Source organism: Podarcis tiliguerta, assembly GCF_965153285.1.
Source record: "Podarcis tiliguerta genome assembly, chromosome: 4".
In the NCBI taxonomy this organism is placed as follows: Eukaryota; Metazoa; Chordata; class Lepidosauria; order Squamata; family Lacertidae; genus Podarcis; species Podarcis tiliguerta.
The window spans coordinates 19,609,397-19,631,085 of record NC_139537.1 but is presented as its reverse complement, the minus strand read 5'-3'; the positions used below and the strand labels follow the sequence as shown (position 1 = coordinate 19,631,085).

Genomic DNA, 21,689 nt, shown 5'->3' with positions numbered 1-21,689 from the left:
CCACGAGTTCTTCCCATCCTCTTGTAAAGCCTTCCAAGTCAGTGACCATCACTGCCTCATGTGGAGTGAGTTCCATAGTTTAACTATTTGTTTCATGCAGAAACACTTTGTTTTATCTGTCCTGAATCTTCCAACACTCAACTTAATGCCTCTCTGACAGTAGAGGAAGAGCCTAGTGGAGGCCAACAAAAGAGGTTCAAAGACTCTCTTGAGGCACATCTAAAATAAATGTACAGTGGTACCTCGGGTTACAGATGCTTCAGGTTACAGATGCTTCAGGTTACAGACTCTGCTAACCCAGAAACTGTACCTCGGGTTAAGAACTTTGCTTCAGGATGAGAACAGAAATCGTGCTCCAGCAGCGTGGCAACAGCAGGAGGCCCTATTAGCTAAAGTGGTACCTCAGGTTAAGAACAGTTTCAGGTTAAGAACAGACCTCCAGAATGAATTAAGTTCTTAACCCAAAGTACCACTCTAGTATGTTGTTGTTTAGTTGTTTAGTCGTGTCCGACTCTTGGTGACTCCATGGACCAGAGCATGCCAGGCACTCCTGTCTTCCACTGCCTCCCACAGTCTGGTCAAACTCATGTTGGTAGCTTCGAGAACACTGTCCAACCATCTCGTCTTCTGTCGTCCCCTTCTGCTTGTGCCCTCCATCCTTCCCAACATCAGGGCCGTTTCCAGGGAGTCTTTTCTTCTCATGAAGTGGCCAAAGTATTGGAGCCTCAGTTTCAGGATCTGTCCTTCCAGTGAACACTCAGGGCTGATTTCCTTCAGAATGGATAGATTTGATCTTCTTGCAGTCCATACCACTGTAGTATAAACACCAACAACTGGGAAACACTGGCCTGTGAGCGCTCCAGTTGGAGAACAGCCTTTACCAAAGGTTTCATGGGCTTTGAAGATGCTCGAATTCAGGTTGCAAGAGAGAAACATGCGAAGAGGAAGGCACACTTGGCAAACACTCACCATGATCAACTCCCACCCAGAAACCTATGTCCCCACTGTGAAAAGATGTGTGGATCCAGAATTGGCCTCCACAGTCTCTTACAGACTCACTGTTGAAACTGTGTTCATGGAAGACAATCTTTCTCAGCTACGAGTGATCGCCAAAGAAGAAGAGTGGAGGTAGAATGTTCTCCTTCTGACACACCTCTCCTCTCTGTCACCTGGCTTTCATCCAGAATTCTACCCACCCATCCTGTCTCTCATCCACTTCCCAAAAAAACTCACAGTTCACCCACAAAGTCTCACAAAGAAGAGGGTTTGCCAGAAACTGCTAGCATAACCCCATTGCAGATATTAATACTGAGCAATTGGATGCCTAAAACTTCAAATTGCCATGAAGTTCACTGGGTGACCTTAGGCCAGTCACTGCCTCTCAGCCTAACTCAACTCACAGGGTTATTTGGGGGATTAAATGAGGTGTGGGGGGACCTTTGAATTCCAGTGGGGTGGGAAGATGGGATGGAAATGCAATCAATAATTCTGGGTGGTGCTGTAGAAAAGGCTCTGTCTTGCATTTCAACCAGCCATGCTTTGGAAAAGGCCAGGAAGCATTGCAGGGCCTCCGCTGCTGAACACACATCATTGCAAGTTTATGGATTATTTCTTCCTCTCCCTCCATTATTGCAACTGCTGCAGAGTACCTAGCCTCGTACGGATGACCCTGTCTCAAATAAGCCATTGCCATGTCTGCAGTTGCTGAATGGAAACTGTGTAATAAATTTCATTTGATTTTATTGGATTGGATAATCAAATAACATTGGCATAATTCAGCATTTGGCTTACTGCGGCGCAGTGTAATTTTCGCTTTCGACAGAGTAAAAAGGTGTGTTCGAATAACGCCCAAGGTCTCTCCTGTCATTGTGTTTTTATAGGTTTAGCAAGCGGTGCAGGTTTTATCAGACGTGCTAACTGCACATCTTGCTTTTGATGTCAAAATCACTGTGGCAAATCAATTTCTACAATTTCCCCCCATGAAATTACGCCAAATGATTGCAGTGGTGTTTGTTATACTTAAAAGCTCTATGACACTTCACAGGCAACTGCTGAACCACTTAAGTCAGTGCAGATAACATCACGAGCCAGACAATAAACTTGAAAACAGACTGGATTTTTAATAAATGAGTTATAATCACTCCCTGGAAATGGGAAGACAAATATCATACCAGGTTGTGCCCTTAGAATAATAGAATCATAGAATTGTAGAGTTGGAAGAGACCCCAAGGCATAGCTGTCAACGTTTCCCTTTTTTCTAAAGGGAAATTCCCTTATTCCAAATAGGATTCCTCGCAAGAAAAGGGAAAAATTGAAAGCTATTCCCCAAGGGTCATCTAATTCAACCCCGTGCAATGCAGGAATCTCAGCTTGATAGTGACCTCAGAGGTGGAACTTAAGGATGTTTTCAAATTAGGGACGGGGAAGGTGAATTTTCCTAATTTGCACTTTCCAAAACAATACATGAATCAAAACCCATCCAGCTGTCAGGGACTGGGCAGAGGAGGAATGGTGGAGACCAGCTCCCCAGCTTGATCCTTCCATGGAGGAGGAAGAGGAAGAGAGTTTAGAGTTACAACAGGGGTTTGAGGGAGGTCACAGCTCAGAGGCTGCGGAGGGGAGAAGCTGGGAAATAATTGGAGAAGAGTGGGAGGAAGAGGAAGCACCGGGGGGGGGGTGACACAGTGTCTTTAGAAAGCATTCCAGACCCCCTCTCCTCTCAGAACCCAGCGAGCCTTGAAAGCAGGAGAGTAAAGAGCTCAAAGACAGAGGGCACATAGCAGCACCCATAGGAGAGACAATGCAAATAGTGAATGAGGAAGTGGGAGAGACGGGGGTGGAAATTCACTCGGGACAACACCATTATCCAAGAGGCTGGGTTCTATAGCCTCTCTCTGTAAATACTGCATTAAAAAGCGGACGGTAATAAAAAAATTTCCTTGTCTTTGTATCTTCCTGGCAACCAGCCGGGAGTCACTGGCAGCAGCCTGGCGCAGCCCTTGAAATTTGCAATTCACTGAATTTTGCAATGCAATTCTCCAGCTAAGCAATGTGTAGAAAAATGCACATACTAACATCATTTTAAAGGCTTGTTTGCCCTCTGCCAGGGTTAGGATGCTTCAAACATCAGTAACTGAGTGTGTTTTGGATCCGGTGTAACTTTATGCCAGCTTAATTCACACTGTTTTGTTTTATGGCAACTTCTGGTGTCTAGGATTGCTCCCTTAAAGATCCATTAATTCTTGCCTACCAAAGTTACCATATGATTGGAAAATGTAGTTTTCCAAAATGTGGAATTATGTACAAAGTAAATCACCACCCAAGTCTTGTAGTGATGAGAAGTAACCACTGGAAGATATTTACAGGGTTAGGTCAAAAAATGCAGTAGAAAATTCCATAAGCTCTGGGCCTCTCTGCTTTGCCTGTTACAGTGATCATTAGAGGGGAATACAGAGCCCGGGACTAAAGATCTGAAAAAGCTATTAGGACATCTCATTAAATGATCTCTCGGGGCAAAAATCTCTCCTATTGTCTGTTTCTTCCTTTCAGTCCAGTCTTGTTTTAAAAGCCCCAACAAATGGAGCTTCTATCACTCCTTCAGGGAGATCATCATGGAGAAAAATCTCGCTGTCAGGAAGATTTGTCTTCAAAGCAAGCTTATATTTTCCGTTTCTTTAATGCTGCCACATTATTCTTCCTGTCTTCGACCATTCTAAAGATCTATACTCTGTCTCTCCCATTCTCTACTCCCCACCTCAACATTTCCTCTCTTCTCTCAAATATCCTTGAAGCAGCAAGCATTGCAATGAGTTTGCAAGTGGAATTTGCACTTGGGTCAAAAGTTGCTGGAAGGACCACACACACGATTCCATTTGCCTCATCTCAAATGCCATAGAGTTTCATATGCCAACCTGGCCTCACACTGGGACAAAGTGTAAGACCTCTTGTCTGGCTGAACCCAAGTCCTTCACTTCACTGCATTGAAGCTCCCTGCCCCATAGGAAGCTGCTTTTTTCAGCGGATGTTTGTCCTTTGGAGCAAATGGGGCATTTATATTTCTACAGGGTATAAATAAGGGCTTGCCGATCAGAAGGTCGGCGGTTCGAATCCCCACGACGGGGTGAGCTCCCGTTGCTCGGTCCTTGCTCCTGCCAACCTAGCAGTTTGGAAGCACATCAAAGTGCAAGTAGATAAATAGGTACCACTCCAGCAGGAAGGTAAACGGCGCTTCCGTGTGCTGTTCTGGTTCGCCAGAAGTGGCTTAGTCATGCTGGCCACATGACCTGGAAGCTGTATGCTGGCTCCCTCGGCCAATAAAGCGAAATGAGTGCCGCAACCCCAGAGTTGGCCACGACTGGACCTAACCGTCAGGGGTCCCTTTGCCTTTATAAATAAAGAGAATGGGAGCACATAAAATGAATGGAAAATTAAATAACACTCTACAAATGAAAATGATTCTGCTGCCTTGGGAGACCCCTAATTCTATTCATTGGGTCCCTATCCCTCGATGAAGCTGCACTTGCTCCTTTTCAACCCTTCACTGTTGTGTCTTGTTGTAGTTGAAACTTTTTATCTTCTCATGAATGTCATCCTGGTATGCTCTCCTTGTCCAACGAAACCTCCATTTTTCTCTTCGGCCTTCATCTCATGAGCAGCGTGTTTTTACGTCTGGCAGTGTACAAGAGCTTCCATCTACAACAGGACTTCCAAAACAGATTTATTTATACTTGCTTCCCCAATCCTCCCCCTGTGCCTTTTACAGTATGTGGTGCTTGCTAAGTTGTAAATCATGGCTCTGTAAATCAAGGCCTAGCACAACATTAGGCCATTGTCACCACCATCAACACCATTCTTCTTGAGGAGTGAATACTTTGAAGTCGTAAGTATCCCTATCCACTTTATTCAGCCACTCCTAGATAGACCTACTCTGCCACATCATCATCATCATCACATTCATATACCACTTTTTCTTCCACGGAGCTCAAGGTGGTGTACATGGTTTCCCCCCATTTCATCCTCACAACAAGCCCATGAGGTAGGTTAGACTAAGAGATGGTGACTGGCCCAAGCTCACCCAGTGAGCTTCATGGTTGAGTGGGTATTCAAACCCTGCTCTCCCAGATCATAGTCCAACACTCTAACCATTATACCACTCTGGCTCTTCCTCACTATCTACTGTTGGTTCCCTCTCCTCATTCTATAAAACTCCCTTGGACCCCATCTACCAATCAGCAAACATTCCTTGATCCTCGAATAAGCCTTTTAAAGTCATACCTTGGTTGTCGAACTCCCTGGAACTCAGACGTTTTGGCTCCTGAATGCGCGAAACCCGGAAGTGACTGTTCCAGTTTTCGAATGTTATTTTGGAAGCCGAACATCCGACGGGGCTTCCGAGGCTTCCAATTGGCTGCAGGAGCTTCCTGCAGCCAATCAGAAGCTGTGATTTGGAAGTTGAACACTTTGGAAATCGAACAGACTTCTGGAACAGATTCCATTTGACTTCCAAGGTATGACTGTATATGCAGAAGTTTATGCAGATTCAGTCTGTATTGATAGCATTTTACTGTGAATTTCTCACAATATACATATACATTTTTATAAAGCAATTTCTCCTAATAAAAAGCAGCAACACTATTTTATATACGTTTTATGCTGCACTATATATATATATATATATATATATATATATATATATATATATATAAAATGTTACTCAGCTGGAGAACTATTTTGCAGAATGGTTGTGTTTTGGTCTGGGTAATCTTTTGTTAAGTGTGAATTGTGTGGCTTCGCCTTTAAATGCAAACTGAATTGGATTTCTCACCCATCTCTATTATTAAACGATGGTAGACTGATAACCATCTAGCCAGGACATGTAAATCTTCCCCTAGGTGAAACCTTTTTTATTTGAAGCTGGCCAAGGAAGAAATGCCTTCAAGCCAAGGACAATAGGACAGTGGATAATCAGTCTATTCCTCTTGTGAGTGATTTATCTCCTTCACAAATATGAGGAAGTAAAATGGTCTGCTTTCTCATTTTAACAGCAGCTCCTGGAGCCTGCAAGGGCCATCGTGGTGCTGGTTCAGGTACATTTGCCTGGTGCATTCAAAAAGAGATTAAAGCTGGGGAAAGTGTTTTTCCACGCAGCCAACCCAACAGTGCACATAAGCCAGCAACCACACAGGTGTCTATTCTTCATTTATAGAGGCTTACATGGCACTTCCATCCGTAACGCAGAAGGAAAGTGTGAGAATATATTTTGGTCAAAAGCAAGGTTGAAACGGAGGGAAGGTCTTTCACAGGTTGGAAGAGTTCCATCAAAAACGGAAAGGAGAATGGAAATTGCCTCAAATTGCATGTTCATTCAAGGTCACACATGGAAAATGATGTATGCTACTTTGAGCTTCTTGGAGGTAAGGTGGGATATAAATGTAGAAATAAATACATTAATAAATAAAATAATCACAATAACTGCTCTTTAAAATATTGCTAGCAGCAAGGGTGTAATCTGGCAGTTTGACTTAGAACAAAACCAAGATCAGGCATTTTAACACTCACCAAATATTTTCCCCATGGTAAAAGTGTCTTTGTTTCCGGCTCTTGAACTCTGAAATAGCATCCCTAGTTGAATTCACCATGATATCTGACTTCAGATTAATTTATAAAAGAATGGGGGGGAAATTTACAAGTTATTTTGGAGACTACTGTAAGCAGATGGAAACAAGAGTAGGATTTTGACTCACTTGTAGTGTAAAAAATATTATGGATGATATGGTTGGATATAATAACTGGAGTACAAACTAATACAGTGGTACCTCGGGTTACATACGCTTCAGGTTACAGGCGCTTCAGGTTACAGACTCCACTAACCCAGAAATAGTACCTCGGGTTAAGAACTTTGCTGAAGGATGAGAACAGAAATTGTGCTCCAGCAGCGCAGCAGTAGCGGGAGGCCCCATTAGCTAAAGTGGTGCTTCAGGTTCAGAACAGTTTCAGGTTAAGAACGGACCTCCAGAACCAATTAAGTACTTAACCTGAGGTACCATTGTATGCAGTTGTAGATGTTTTAAAACAAGACTCTATGGACAGGATGGGGGGGGGACTCACAAGATTCAGAGAATCTCCACATATAGCGTTACTTTATCGATGTGTGTTTGTATTTTTTTATTTGTAAAATTAATTTTAATTTTTTTAAAAAAAGAATTCACCAGATATCAGCATCTGCAGTTAACTAGAACGGTATCTTGTAAAATGAATAACAATCGTTTCTTTCATTTAAATATCTCTTTGCAAAACAAAAACAAAAAGCAAGACACAGATGTTGCAAATTAAACTGGAATAAGGAGATGCCACTCTTTCACACACAAAAACACACACTTCCACACACCTCTTCTAACCATCTGGCTGAAGTCAGCTGAACACAACCCAAATAGGTGGTATTATTTCTTACTGTTTACAGAAAATCAGCATCTTTTGAGCCCATCAGTAGCCAAAGAAACTTGGCAGAAGATCATCCTTCTAAACTTCAGAGACTGGAGGAGGGGTTATCTCTTGTTATTTGACATTGTTGTTCAATTTTTAGGAAGTCTACAGACAGTTCTTGCTTTTATGTTTTCATTTGAAAATATATGTACCCAGCCACCCCTTAAAAGATGCATCATTTTCCAGGAAGGGAGTAAATTGCTTAGCCCTTTGCTGCATCTGTAAAATATTATCCACATTTCTGTCATAAGTTTCCTGCAAAATTAAGTGGGGCCCACAGAGACGGAGCTTTTAAAATGTCAATGAACCATCATATAAGATCAATAAGACAAAGGGAGCTTTGCAGCAAGTAATCACAGGCACGATCCCTTCCAAGCATAGGCAAAAACACTGTCCCTGTAGGGCGCACATATCCAATATCCTCATTCAGTCATTTGTGGAACACTCTTCGAATATTCATCTCTTTGGATATTTGTGTCGAAGGTGCAGTAAAATAACTAGGCCAGGGTGAGGAACTTCTTGCTGGGAAAACCTCCTAGGGCCACATGCTGGTGGTGAGTGAGGCCAGAGGCAAACATAGGAGGAGCAACAAATGTTAATTTAGGCTTCATAGAATAGGCTAGTTTCTAGACACACTCACACCCAGTCAAGCAAAAATCACCTATCAGCCTTCAGGGACACTCAAGGAGAATGTGACGTAGGGGGTCATGATACAGGGAGAGATGTGGCTGAAAAGGGGGTGTGGCCTGGGGACAGCCCTGCATAGGGGTAGGGGAGCAACTTACCCATAATTCATCTTGCTTCTAAAGGCAAACTTGTTCAACGCACACTTTCTGAAACAATATACAAACCAAGTTTATACTAGGGTAGGTGTAAATTTAAAAGCATATATTAGCAAATATCGAAACAACGAATTGTGTAATATTGGGGGAAATTGCTTTGCAAATATGTGTATACCGGACAGAATTGCATACAAATGTTTATATTATGAGAAAATCACATTTAAATGCCAATGAATTTTCATGAGGACTAAAATCTGAACTTACAATAGGAAAAATTAAAAAATGAAGGGAAGTCAAAATCAACAGCTTCAGCTCTTCTTAAATCAATGGGGACTGCTTCTGAGTAAATGCATGTAGGATTGCGCTGTAAAAAATACATGCACATTTTTTCCAGGAGAAGAAAAAGAAGATGTCCTGCCCCATAGGATTTAACTAGCTTCAACAATATCTGGGGCAACATGAGGAATGCTTTGTATTTGTAAAAACTGTGGGTGGTATTCAATGCTTGTCCTACACAGACATTGAAGTTAATGGGCATGACAAGCTTTAGGTTCATTGATTTCAGTGGGTCTACTCTGAGTAGGACTTAGGTGACTACAACCCATTGCTTTGTAATGCAGAAATAAATTTAACTCTCCGGGTAAGTCACTTGAAAGTACCAAATAGGCCTAGGACTAAATTAGGATGTAATTATATAAATGTGATGTAGATTGGTAAGAAAAGTGAATAAGATAGATAACAGTTGGAAATACTTTTGTTTAAGAATGATATTGGAAAGCTGTTACATGCAGATACAAGGAAATTCAGAAGGGAGGGAATAGAGGAAGTCAACCAACATGTAATTAAGGTTGGGTTTTCAAATAATTAAGTTCATTTTTATTTTTTCTTTGTATTGTGGTGGGTAGGATGGTGTTTTTTGTATTGTTTTCTTCTTTGATGTATTTTCTTCTGAGATGTATTTTTCTGCTTTTCTTTTTCTCTTTGTTGTTTTGTCATGTGCTATTTGTTATAACTGTGGAAAACCTAATAAAATTTATTTTAAAAATAAATAAATTTAACTCTCCAGGTAAACACTTCTCTGTCCCAATCCCCAGTAGCAGACTGTTATGTTGCTTGAGAAACACTCAGCCCTTATTTACAGGTCAGCTTCAAAATGTCACCCCTCAATGTCAAGGGAGGAAGGATGTGGGAATGACCACATTGCTTCACCCACCCTTCAGTTATTAACCTCCCGTAAATTCTGAAGGGCTGTTTTTCTGCTCTGCTGTAGTCAGGAGAGACTACTGAAGCATCCACTAGTCTCTCTCTTTTTTTTCTTTTTTCTTTTTCTTTTCTTTGCAATTTCACTCAAGGCATTTTCTTGTCTTACCAACGAGGCTCATGCTGAAATTTGCCAGTCAGCATGGCAGAAGTTCACAAAAGCCCTCCCAAGGGCACTCGATTTCGCATAGGGAATAAGGTGAGATTATCAGAGCCAAGGGGAAAGGCTGAATCAAAGGGCAGAGCTACACCTTCTGTGCATATGGGGAGGGATGCACATTTAGTTCACGTTTAAACCTTAAGTAATTTGCAATTTGTGGACCAAAACATAGCCATCCTATGAAATTCGCGCTTCTCTGAATTTTGCCATGGAGCCCATTACACGGGCAATGTGTACAAAAATATATATGCATGTAGTAGGGTAAAGTCTGCCTAAAACTGCATATGTTAGTAAAAGAATAAGATGCAAAAAAATGCATATCGTTGGGGGAATTAGCTTTACGAAAATGTGTAAAAGAGTCAAAATTGCATTCAAAATGTGTATCTTAGGAGAAAGTCAGTTTTTAAAATTAAAATAAATGCAAGCTAATGTGAAGAACTGAATTTAAGATTGGGGAAACTGTCAGGATTTCCCCTACCAGTCACCTAAGAATAGGGATGGAAGGCTCCATCAGGTTCTGTTCTTTAAGTTCCCTATTTTTGCAGTCATGAATTGAGTTCTCCACATTTCTATAGCATTTTGTGTTATTTTTTATTTTTTAAGAACTTAAGGAAATTCATCAACATTTTAGTGCAGCTATGTCCTAATCAACACATTTCATTCGGTTTTTGACTAATGCATATGTTTTTGTGAGCACTTTCCCCTCAATACAACACGTTTTGTGTGTTCTTTTCATGATTAAGTTCATTTTCATGCACCATTTACCCTCACATTTCCAAGCATTGTTTGGTTGAAAAGCTGCACTTAAAAAACTGGGTAAATGTGAATTGAAAAGGGTGGCTGCGTTTTGCTTCATGCATCATTTCAGAAAGTGCAGATTTAGTAGGTTCGCCTTTAAATGCAAACAGAATCAGGTTTCTCCCCCATCCTTCTCTGTGACCCTACCTGTCTTAAACTTAAAACATACCCATTACAGTAGATGCTAACTACTCCCTTTTATTTTTCTTTTAAAGGAAAGTTAATAATTCTTCCCTGTTTACCCACTGCACAGTTTCATAAATAAGGAAGCAATCCAAGCCCAAGATCTACCTGGCTAAATAAGGATCCAATAGGTCTCTGGTTCAGTAAAGCACGAGACACTGAATCTCAGGGTCATGGGTCATGGGTTCGATCACCAAAAGATTCATGCATTGCAGGGAGTTGGGCTAGTTGATCCTTGTGACCCCTGTTAGAATTCCTGCTCTGTGATTGCAGTCATGGGATTGTTGTCTGTCACATGACGGTGTATGTTTTGGCTCCACAGAGTGGGAAGTGGCGGAGACAGGATGTTTGTGTTCTTGTGTTACGTGAAGTGGGACTGTCCTTTGTTCTTTCTCTTTGCTGTCTGATGCTAGAGAGAGAGGGAACCATGTTGCAGTGCTCCATGTGTGTTTTATATGTAAATAAAGTAGATTAGCCAAAATGCTGAGTTGCTGAGGTCTGTCATGCAAAGCTGTGAAGACTCTGCGGATCCCTGAGTGTGCCAATGTCTGTTGGCATCGGTCGCTGTGATGTTTGGGCTGAAGAAAGCTTTTGAATTGCCCGAATGAACGACCGGGAGGGAAAGATCATGCCAGTTGGGCATGTGTCTCTACCAGGGTCCTACTCGAGCGTAGGAAAAGCTCCTGACAGCCCCATCCAACTCTACAATTCTATGAATTGCTGGTGCGCCTGGGCTATGCAGGTGCAAGCCACACCTTCTGACTGAGCCAGAGATGCCCTGGCACAACTCTCTAATCATGGCTCAGCTGGGGCTCAGCTGAGACCAGCAGATCTTATGTTGCCTTCAGCAGCGGAGCAAGCTGATTGGGAGCCTGGGGCGGTGCGTGTGTCCTGCGCCCAGGAGCAGGGCCAGCTGCCCACGGGGGGTGGGGCCAGCCGCCCGTGGGGCTGGGTGAGCCGGGGCAGGACACTCCGCGGGGCCTCTAGGAGTCTGCCTGCCTCCTCCCACTCAGCCGCCCTACAGCTGAGGGGGAGGTGGCAGGCGGACCATTTGGGGCAGCCCGGAGCCTGCGGGCACCCAAACCATCACGTCACTCCCCGGAGTGACGCGTGGCTCGGGCGCACTGCAGGCCCTGCGGTGAGTGCCAGCCGGCATTTTGTCACCCCCCTCAGTGGTGACACCAGGGCAGCCCACCGCACCCCCTTCCTCTGCCCCTGGTTGTCTTAAGTCCTGAAAAAGAGATATTCTGGAGCAGTGGCAGGGACAAGCAGGGGTACTCACAGAGTCCTCCCTCTGTTCAGATCAGTCACGTGACCCGGCAACCAGTAAACTCCATTTTGAAAAGCTTGCTTTCCCTCTGCCAGTCTCGGGCAGCAGCAGCTCTGTTCGTGAATAAGTTTGGATGTGGTGTACATTATGCCATCTTAATTTAAGCCATCATAAATTACGCTGGCTTCCCATAGTTCGAATCGTCCCCAAGCCACGCATTTGGACATCCTTCTCCTGCTAACATAATAGCAAGGAGCCAGAGAGGTGCAGACCAAACTCGCCTGCTACTTAAAGCCATTTTGCACCTTTCACTTTTCATAAATAGACAAACCAGGCTCAGACTGACCTTGACTGTAATTACAGCTGAAAACCTTCATGTTTCTTTGACAGAGTTTGGACTATCATGCTCTCTCTCCTATTATAACAAGTGACTGTGTCAGAATGGATCAGGAGGCACCCACTACATCATTGTGCCCTGTTATTAACATAGTCATCACCAATAATGGAATTATAGCTAGAGATGTATTGTGGCAGCCAGCCACACATCCTCTCTCTTTCTCTGTGGCTCCTGGTTATTTAAGGCTCAGCTCAGGCATTGTGTCTTGAGAGGGAGAGGAACTCATTGATTTTCAAAGGTTACACCTGAGCCACAGGTCCCCTCATGCCATTCTGCAAACTACTTTTCGCATTTTCCTCCATTCCAAAAGATTTCTTATAGGGATCGGTGAGGAATTTGATTGGATTCCAAAATGAAGTGACCTGATTCCCAACCTCCAGCTAACTGGAATTTAGTTATCCACCAGCTTCTCTGTTTTCAGGATGTTCTGATGCTATTCTATGTTATATATATGCATTCTGAGAGTGGATCCTTTTAGAAAAGGCTATGCTGAGAGAATATGCATTCAGAAGTGAGTTTTGTGGTCGAAAATGTGTTTAAAAACATACATTTAGCTGCCTCTCCCAGCCCAAAAATGGAAAGATGACAAGATACCAATGAAAAAAGAATAGCAAGCCAAACTTATGGAATATGCAGAAATGGCGAAACTTACAGGAAGAATCAGGGACACGGGTGGCGCTGTGATCTAAACCACTGGGCCTTTGGGCTTCCCGATCAAAAGGTTGGCAATTTGAATGCCCACGACGGGGTGAGCTCCCATTGCTCAGTCCCAGCTCCTGCCAACCTAGCAGTTCGAAAGCATGCAGAAAGTGCAAGTAGATTAACAGGTACTGCTCTGGCGGGAAGATAGACGGCGTTTCCGTGCGCTGCTCTGGTTCGCCAGAAGTGGCTTAAGTCATGCTGGCCACATGACCTGGAAAAACTGTCTGCGGACAAACACTGGCTCCCTCGGCCTGTAAAGCGAGATGAGTGCCACAACCCCAGAGTCGTTCGTGACTGGACTGTCAGGGGTACCTTTACCTTACAGGAAGAATCAGACAACAATGACAATGAAGATTTTTAAAAAGACTGGGAACCCTTTATGTTCTACATACAGAAATACTGTAAAGAAACGGACTCACTAGCAGGGTTTGATTAAACATTTACAACTAAGAAAACAAGTCCAAAGGTTAAGAAACAATAATATGAAAGGTAATTGAGTGTAAGAGGTAACTATGAAAGAAAATTTTATATAAAATTGATAAGAAAATAAGAGCATTTAGATGTAAGATCATAAAAATAAGACAACAATTAAGCAGAAGGAGTAAATATTTTAAGAACCAGAAGGGGAAGTTAATGGAAGTCATGGGGGGGGGGTTATATGATAAATGTTATATTGTGTCATGTGGTTGAATATTAAATTGTAAAATTCAAGAATTTTTTTTTAAAAAAAACACACATATATTTAAATGCAGTGGTGGCTAACTCCCTCTGGGAATGGGAGGCAGGAAGACTGACAGTGAAAATTACCAACTGAAATAAAAAAGGTGTTTCATGATGTTTAGGCACCTACTGTAGACATTTTTGTTTACAAAGAATTTCTCCAAGGTATAACCCAATCATCTATGGAATATCGATTGCAGATCTGCAGAAATTGTTTTATTAGGCTGGATCCAACAATCTTTGTCCACTAGACAAATATTTGGCCACAAAGAACAAGGGCTCTTGTGCTAGAAGGCAGGTGACTTTTAATGCTAAACAACAGAGGAATCCTATGCAGCAGTTGCACTAGTGGAAACTGGTTGTGCAACCTGCTTATGCGTTCTCTCATGCAGCAACGTTCTGCTGGTGCAAAACATTTCACAAGTGGAACAAGTATACCACTACGTGACTTTAATTTGCACTGTATTAGATGCAACCCACTGCTTTGAGCATTGGAAAAGAACGGAGCAAAATCTTGTGCTGCGAATTGAAATGCCCAGCGACCATATAGTTCATCCTTTGTATATATATTTTTATAAAAAGACATGTACAATAATGTTGTGACTCTAATACCTGCCCTTCCCCGTCCTTTATTTTTCTGTTTGATCTTCAGGATGATCTCCAGCCTGCTGCAGCTGAAACCAACTGGGAATCGGTCACAAGCCCCGTCTTGGTAAGTAAAATGTGAAATATGCATTTTAGAGAAAGAATTGAATTCAGATTCCCCCCCCCCCATAATTTATTTATTTTTTTGTATGTGTCCCCTGGACATGGAAGCCCATGGAATGGTCATGTTTTCATTTTCTCTCCCTCATGTATCACCACCACATAAGGACACATTGGAAAATCTGAATAACTGATTTTATTTAGCAAAATTTATATATGCATTAATTTAAAAAAAAAACACCAACACCAAGCTATTTACCTATGCAGTAACATATGCATCTCTAGATGGTTTTCTGTACCTTTTTAAACCTTGGCTAAATCGCTTTGCTAGATACATACCGATGGACATGTGCAAGTTCATTCGGAATTAGTTGTTATCTCTCTGGAGAATAAGAACATCACACAATGGCTTGGCACTCATTAGAAGGGAGCTGCCAATGTTTGCTACTGAGGAGCAACCTATTGAAAGTTGCTGAATAGCAACAGTGAGGTCAATAGCCTGGCAAGTCTTAACCTTGTCCCATTAAAACAGTTCTCCATTGTCTTCTTCTCTGGATGCTACGCTCGAGTCACAATACGCTTGGCAAAAAGCTTTTTCTCCTGAAACTGGTAATTCCCTTTTTGCAGAACAAGCTCAAGTTTGTTAGGCTGCCATTTATTCATTTGCTTTTCCTATGCATCTGCCAGGGCCAGCAGGTTATCTTAGGGTGTGTGATTGTTCTCTTGACTTGTCCTTCTCTTTCAGGAGAGCTGAGCTTTCATTTTGCTGCATAGTAATTGAAATGGGAGGGACGCGGGTGGCGCTGTGGGTTAAACCACAGAGCCTAGGACTTGTCGATCAGAAGGTCAGCGGTTCGAATCCCTGCGACAGGGTGAGCTCCCGTTGCTCGGCCCCTGCTCCTGCCAACCCAGCAGTTAGAAAGCACATCAAAGTGCATGTAGAGAAATAGGTACCACTCTGGCGGGAAGGTAAACGACGTTTCCGTGTGCTGCTCTGGTTCACCAGAAGCGGCTTAGTCATGCTGGCCACATGACCCAGAAGCTGTACGCCCGCTCCCTCGACCAATAAAGCAAGATGAGCGCCGCAACCCCAGAGTCGTCTGTGACTGGACCTAATGGTCAGGGGTCTCTTTACCTTTTTAATTGAAATGGGGGGTAAAAGTTTTATATAAAAGAAAAGCAGCATTGTACGATAGGGCCATGGCTCAGTTACTGAGCATCTGCTTTGCAAGCAGAAGGTCTCAGGTTCAATCCCCTGTCAACCCTACTTCAGTCCCCATCTGAAACCCTGGAGATCTCTCTCACTTACTTCAAATCCCTCTTCAAAACTCATTTTTTCCATGAAGACTTTGGTACAACCCTTTAATTCCCACACCCCACTATAACCAGACCTAACTGTGTGCAGTTGAAATAGTGAAAGTAGTCTTCTGTTTACCCCTGTGTCCATTTCCTGCCCTTTATCTCTGGTCAAATGTTGCTGTCAAATGTTGGGCAGGGACTTATCCTCTTTTACTTTGTAAAGTGCCATGCGCACACCAATGGCACTACTTAAATAACACATGCAAACATAGTCAGCTGGTTAACCATGATCTTATATATGCCTAGAGACAGATAGTCAGGTCATGGTATCCATAGCAGTGATCAGAAAAGTAATGACCACTGGGAGGAGTGCAGAGAGAAGAAATGCCATGGTGCATCTGCATTAGCACATCTGGATGCCTTCGTCTGCCCCAGCTGCAACAAAACATGTCTCTCCTATGTTGGTCTCTACAGCCACAGCAGGAGCTGTAACTCCAATGGTTTGACCTCACCCCCAAAGGTGTACTCCTCCATTGTCTCCCGAAACAGACAGATGCCAACCATAGATAGATAGATAGATAGATAGATAGATAGATAGATGATAGACAGGCGGTGATAGATAATAGATAGATAGATGATAGATAGATGATAGATAGATAGATAGATGATAGATAGATAGATAGATGATAGATAGATAGATAGATAGATAGATAGATAGAGGTGATAGATAGATGATAGATAGATGATAGATTTGTTGTTGTTTAGTCATTTAGTTGTGTCTGACTCTTGTGTCTGATCCACGGACCAGAGCACGCCAGGCACTCCTGTCTTCCACTGCCTCCCGCAATTTGGTCAAACTCATGTTTGTAATAATAATAATAATAATAATTTTTTATTTATACCCCGCCCTCCCCAGCCAAGGCCGGGGTCAGAGCGGCTTACAAGCAATAATAAAAACAAGATGAATGATTACAACTTAAAACAAAAGTAAAGTACAACATTAAAATAATGGAACGTTAAAATATTAAAATGTAGCCTCATCGGAGGAGGGGAAGGAAAAGAAAAAAGAAAGAGAGGGAGGGAATCAAATTGGCTCCAAGCCAAAGGCCAGGCGGAACAACTCTGTCTTACACGCCCTGCGGAAAGAAATCAGATCCTGCAGGGCCCTGGTCTCATGAGGCAGAGCGTTCCACCAGGCCGGAGCCAGAGTTGAAAAGGCCCTGGCTCTGGTTGAAGCCAATCTAACTTCCTTAGGGCCTGGGACCACTAGGGTGTTGTTATTTATGGACCTTGAGGCTCTCCGTGGGGCATACCGGGAGAGGCGGTCCCGTAGGTACGAGGGTCCTAGGCCGCGAAGGGCTTTAAAGGTAAAAAGCAGCACCTTAAATCTGACCCTGTACTCTACCGGGAGCCAGTGCAGCTTGAAAAGCACTGGGTGAATATGCTCCCATGGCAGAGACCCCGTGAGGAGCCTCGCTGCAGCATTCTGTACCCGCTGGAGTTTCTGGGACAGCTTCAAGGGCAGCCCTGCGTAGAGCGAATTACAGTAGTCAAGCCTGGAGATGACCGTCGCATGGATCACTGTGGCCAGGTCGGGGCGGGAAAGGTAAGGGACCAACTGCTTGATGCGGCGAAGGTGGAAAAATGTCGCCTTGGCTGTTGCTGTAACTTGCGCCTCCATGGAAAGGGAGGCATCAAGGATTACACCCAAACTCTTAACAGAAGGCAATGGTGCTAATAAGGCCCCCGCAAGAGAAGGGAGTTGGTCCCTCATCCCCATGCCATCCCGACCTAGCCATAGGACCTCTGTCTTTGAAGGATTTAGTTTCAATCGGCTCCCACGAAACCATCCAGCCACAGCTTCCAAACATCTGGTCAGTGTGTTCAGGGCCGAGTCGGTGTGGCCATCCATCAACAGATAGAGCTGAGTGTCATCAGCATATTGGTGACAGCCCAGCCCAAAGCTCCGGATAATCTGGGCAAGGGGGCGCATAAAGATGTTAAAAAGCATCGGGGAGAGAATTGCACCCTGCGGCACTCCACACACCAAGGAGTGGCGCGACGACATTTCCCTCCCTAGTGCCACCCTCTGTCCCCGACCAGAGATAAAAGAGCACAACCAGTTCTTGTAGCTTCGAGAACACTGTCTAACCATCTCGTCCTCTGTCATCCCCTTCTCCTTGTGCCCTCAATCTTTCTCAGCATCAGGGTCTTTTCCAGGGAGTTTTCTCTTCTCATGAGGTGGCCACATACTGGAGCCTCAGCTTCAGGATCTGTCCTTCCAGTGAGCACTCAGGGCTGATTTCCTTCAGAATGGATAGGTTTGATCTCCTTGCAATCCATGGGACTCTCAAGAGTCTCCTCCAGCACCATAATGATAGATAGATTATAGATAGATGATAGATAGATAGATGATAGATAGATAGATAGATAGATAGATAGATAGATGATAGATAGATAGATAGATAGATAGATAGATAGATAGATGATAGATAGATGATAGATAGATAGCTAGATGATAGATAGATGATAGAGTTTTCTTGTTTCTACAGTTTCTACCTCGAGTTAAGTACTTAATTTGTTCTGGAGGTTCGTTCTTAACCTGAAACTGTTCTTAACCTGAAGCACCACTTTAGCTAATGGGGCCTCCCGCTGCTGCCGCGCCGCCGCTGTGTGATTTCTGTTTTCATCCTGAAGCAAAGTTCTTAACCCGAGGTACTATTTCTGGGTTAGCGGAGTCTGTAACCTGAAGCGTTTGTAACCTGAAGCATATGTAACCTGAAGCGTATGTAACCCGAGGTACCACTGTATATGTGTTTCCATTTACACACACAAAACATACATATATTGAGGATGCAGCCCTTTTTTTTTTGCAATGCACAATATTAGCCCTGTATGAATACATTCTGTGAACGAGATCTGGGGAAAAGTTTTATTTGAGATGTTTGTCACTTTCTACCTGCGTTTTTCAAAGTACACCACACTGTATGTCACTCTTAGGGCGTTTCCTATCACTCTCCGTCAGTGACCGACCCTACTCTTACGGCAGAAGCTCTGGATCAAACCGTTGCTGGATTTGACACCGTGGAGGAACTCCTCAAGCACTTTAACCCTGACACGTGGCAAGAAGATCTCGAAAGTCTGTACACAGACACTGCCCCACATCGAGGCAGAAGTTTCTATGAAAGGAAATCGAAAGGTAGGAAGAAACCTGTTGAAAATTTGGTGTGCATTTTGTGAATTTTGCTAGAGGGTAGCCTTTACCCGTGTGGCACTGTGGGTTAAACCACAGAGCCTAGGACTTGCCGATCAGAAGGTCGGCGGTTTGAATCCCTGCAACAGGGTGAGCTCCAATTGCTCGGTCCCTGCTCGAAAGCACGTCAAAGTGCAAGTAGAGAAATAGGTACCACTCCAGCGGGAAGGTAAACGGTGTTCTGGTTCGCCAAAAGCGGCTTAGTCATGCTGGCCACATGACCCGGAAGCTGTACGCCGGCTCCCTCAGCCAATAAAGCGAGATGAGCGCCGCAACCCCAGAGTCGGTCACGACTGGACCTAAAGGTCAGGGATCCCTTTACCTTTACTAGCTTTTACCCATATCAATTGTGCACTCAAAGATCCTTTTGGAATAAGAAAGTAATGAAGTTGTTTTATACAGGAAGTACATAACTTGGATAGGAAAGGTTTCGAGTTCTAAGATGGCTAATCTAGAGAAGACAAAGATCGCCATACTTGTTCCTTAGTTTTCAGAGGATAGGCCCAAGACCTCTCATCCTCAGATCTGAGAGAGAAGTGTGAGGAGGAGGAAATTGTAAACAGATTAGGGAATGGCAGTTTCAATTGGTATGCAGAGTTCAGTCACAACTTGAGAATCCAGTTCATCAGAGAATACACTTTGACAAGAGAACATCCTCGGCAAACAGCTGAGAGATTCTCCTAACGGGGGAATTATTACATTGACTTCATTGCTGTGTTGTGTAAACCTGGGTAACGGTTAACAGCAACAAAAGCACCAGGCAGTATTTTTACTGCACATTAATGCATTCTGGGGAAGTTTAATGGGATTCAGGCCTTATTGGCACTGAACTGTATTGTACTGTTGCAGCAGCTTTTCGGGGAAAATAATTAAAATTAATGGCAAAATTAGCAGGATGTAAGAGATAAGAAAAGCCGTTCTGTTCTCTGAGAGGTCACTTTCTGGTTCTTGTGGAGAAGCCGTTTTCAATGGAGCCCAGCAACGGAAGCACGCAACTGTATTCAGGCAGTACTGGGGTTGAAATTTTGCACCCTTAACAATTTTGCACCAGGGGAAACGACCCCTGTGACCACACGCTACACCACTGGTTCTGACACTTTGAGGTTTCTGCTTTGAGCCGGGTTCAGATGTACCGTATTTTTTGCTCTATAAGACACACTTTTTCCCTCCTAAAAAGTAAGGGGAAATTTGTGTGCATCTTATGTGACATGGGGGGGGGGGAGTGGGTGGAAACCTTAATTGGGAACACCTTCATTCCAAGAATGGCTGCTGTGATCATTTAAGACTCTTTAAGCGGGTGGCGCTGTGATTTAAACTATTGAGCCTAGGGCTTGCCAATCAGAAGTTTGGCAGGTAGAATCCCCGCAACGGGGTGAGCTCCTGTTGCTCAGTCCCAGCTCCTGCCAACCTAGCAGTTCAAAAGCATGTCAAGTGCAAGTAGATTAATAGGTACCGCTCCAGCGGGAAGGTAAACGGCATTTCCGTGTGCTGCTCTGGTTTGCCAGAAGCAGCTTAGTCATGCTGGCCACATGACCCAGAAGCTGTCTGCAGACAAAAACTGGCTCCCTCGGCCTATAGAGCGAGCTGAGCACCGCAACCCCGGAGTCATCCGCGACTGGACCTAACGGTCAGGGGTCCCTTTACCTTAAATGGTAAATGACTCTTTTCGCTTTGTCCTGATTCCCAAAGCCTGACAGATCATCTACCACTTCACTCCTTCCCTGACTCTAGATTATTGGCCACCATTTCACTCCACAAGTCGCTAGGGATTGCACTGTCAATGTATCTTTACCACAATACTAGAACTCAGGGTGTGAAGCTGAATGCTGGAAGGCCCAGGACAGATAAAAGAAAGTACTTCACACAGCACATACTTAAATTATGGAATTTGTTTCCATAAGTTGTAACGATAGCCACCACCAGGTGGCCTTGGCCCCTTCCAACTCTACAATTCTATGAACAACTCACCAAACACAATCTGGACACCTATAATCATTTCTCCAGAGGACAAATGTTTTTTGGCTGAACTTTAAAGCCAGTTGTTCTATATAAGCCACAGGTGTCCTTAATTACCAGTAGTAACTCCTCTTCTTCTTGCCCTCTGCCGCCATGTTAACTGTCCCGCTGTATATTAAGGACTGGGATAATCATTTTTATCCATTGCACTTAGACGAACATCTGGCGTCAGCACCTGTCAGAGCAGGTGGTTTTTATGGGCTGCCAACATCTCACCAATTTTCATTATGTAGACCGGGTGGTTAAGCATTTTAATTGTAATTGAATGAAATGCAGGATTTTGTATCATGCACCCGCTTCCCTTCTTCTTAAGTAGCATCCAGTTGGAAGAAGTGAATCGGTTGGGAATCACTCACTAATTTATCAGATTTCCCGATGGCTCAGTAGAGAAGCTCCCTGAGCAGTTGATTTTTGAAAGCAAACAAAAAGAAAAAATAAGTCAATGAAGTCTGTGGGGTCAGAAATTTAGGGAGAAGAGAAGTGGAGTTGCTGCGAACCTGAATTCAAGATTGCAGCATTTTCTTGCAGGTCCCCCTTGTTATCCTATAATTCGTTTTGTTTCACCAAACAACTCTGATCTTGACAAAAGTCTTTTGGAGACATTCAGTTCATGGATGTGCTATAGGATTGTGACCACATTGACTAACATATATGTGTTGGAT

The 21,689-nt window shown here is 43.5% G+C and overlaps 1 protein-coding gene across 1 annotated transcript in view; it reads left to right on the top strand.

Moving 5' to 3' along the window:
- The window catches only part of PDGFD (platelet derived growth factor D), a 148,040-nt gene that overhangs the window by 104,815 nt on the left and 21,536 nt on the right, over window positions 1-21,689 (top strand). The window contains exons 4-5 of the mRNA XM_083436692.1: window positions 14,407-14,466; window positions 18,759-18,957. Of these exons, the coding sequence (XP_083292818.1) occupies window positions 14,407-14,466; window positions 18,759-18,957 (259 nt within the window). The remainder of the gene's footprint in view (window positions 1-14,406; window positions 14,467-18,758; window positions 18,958-21,689) is intronic.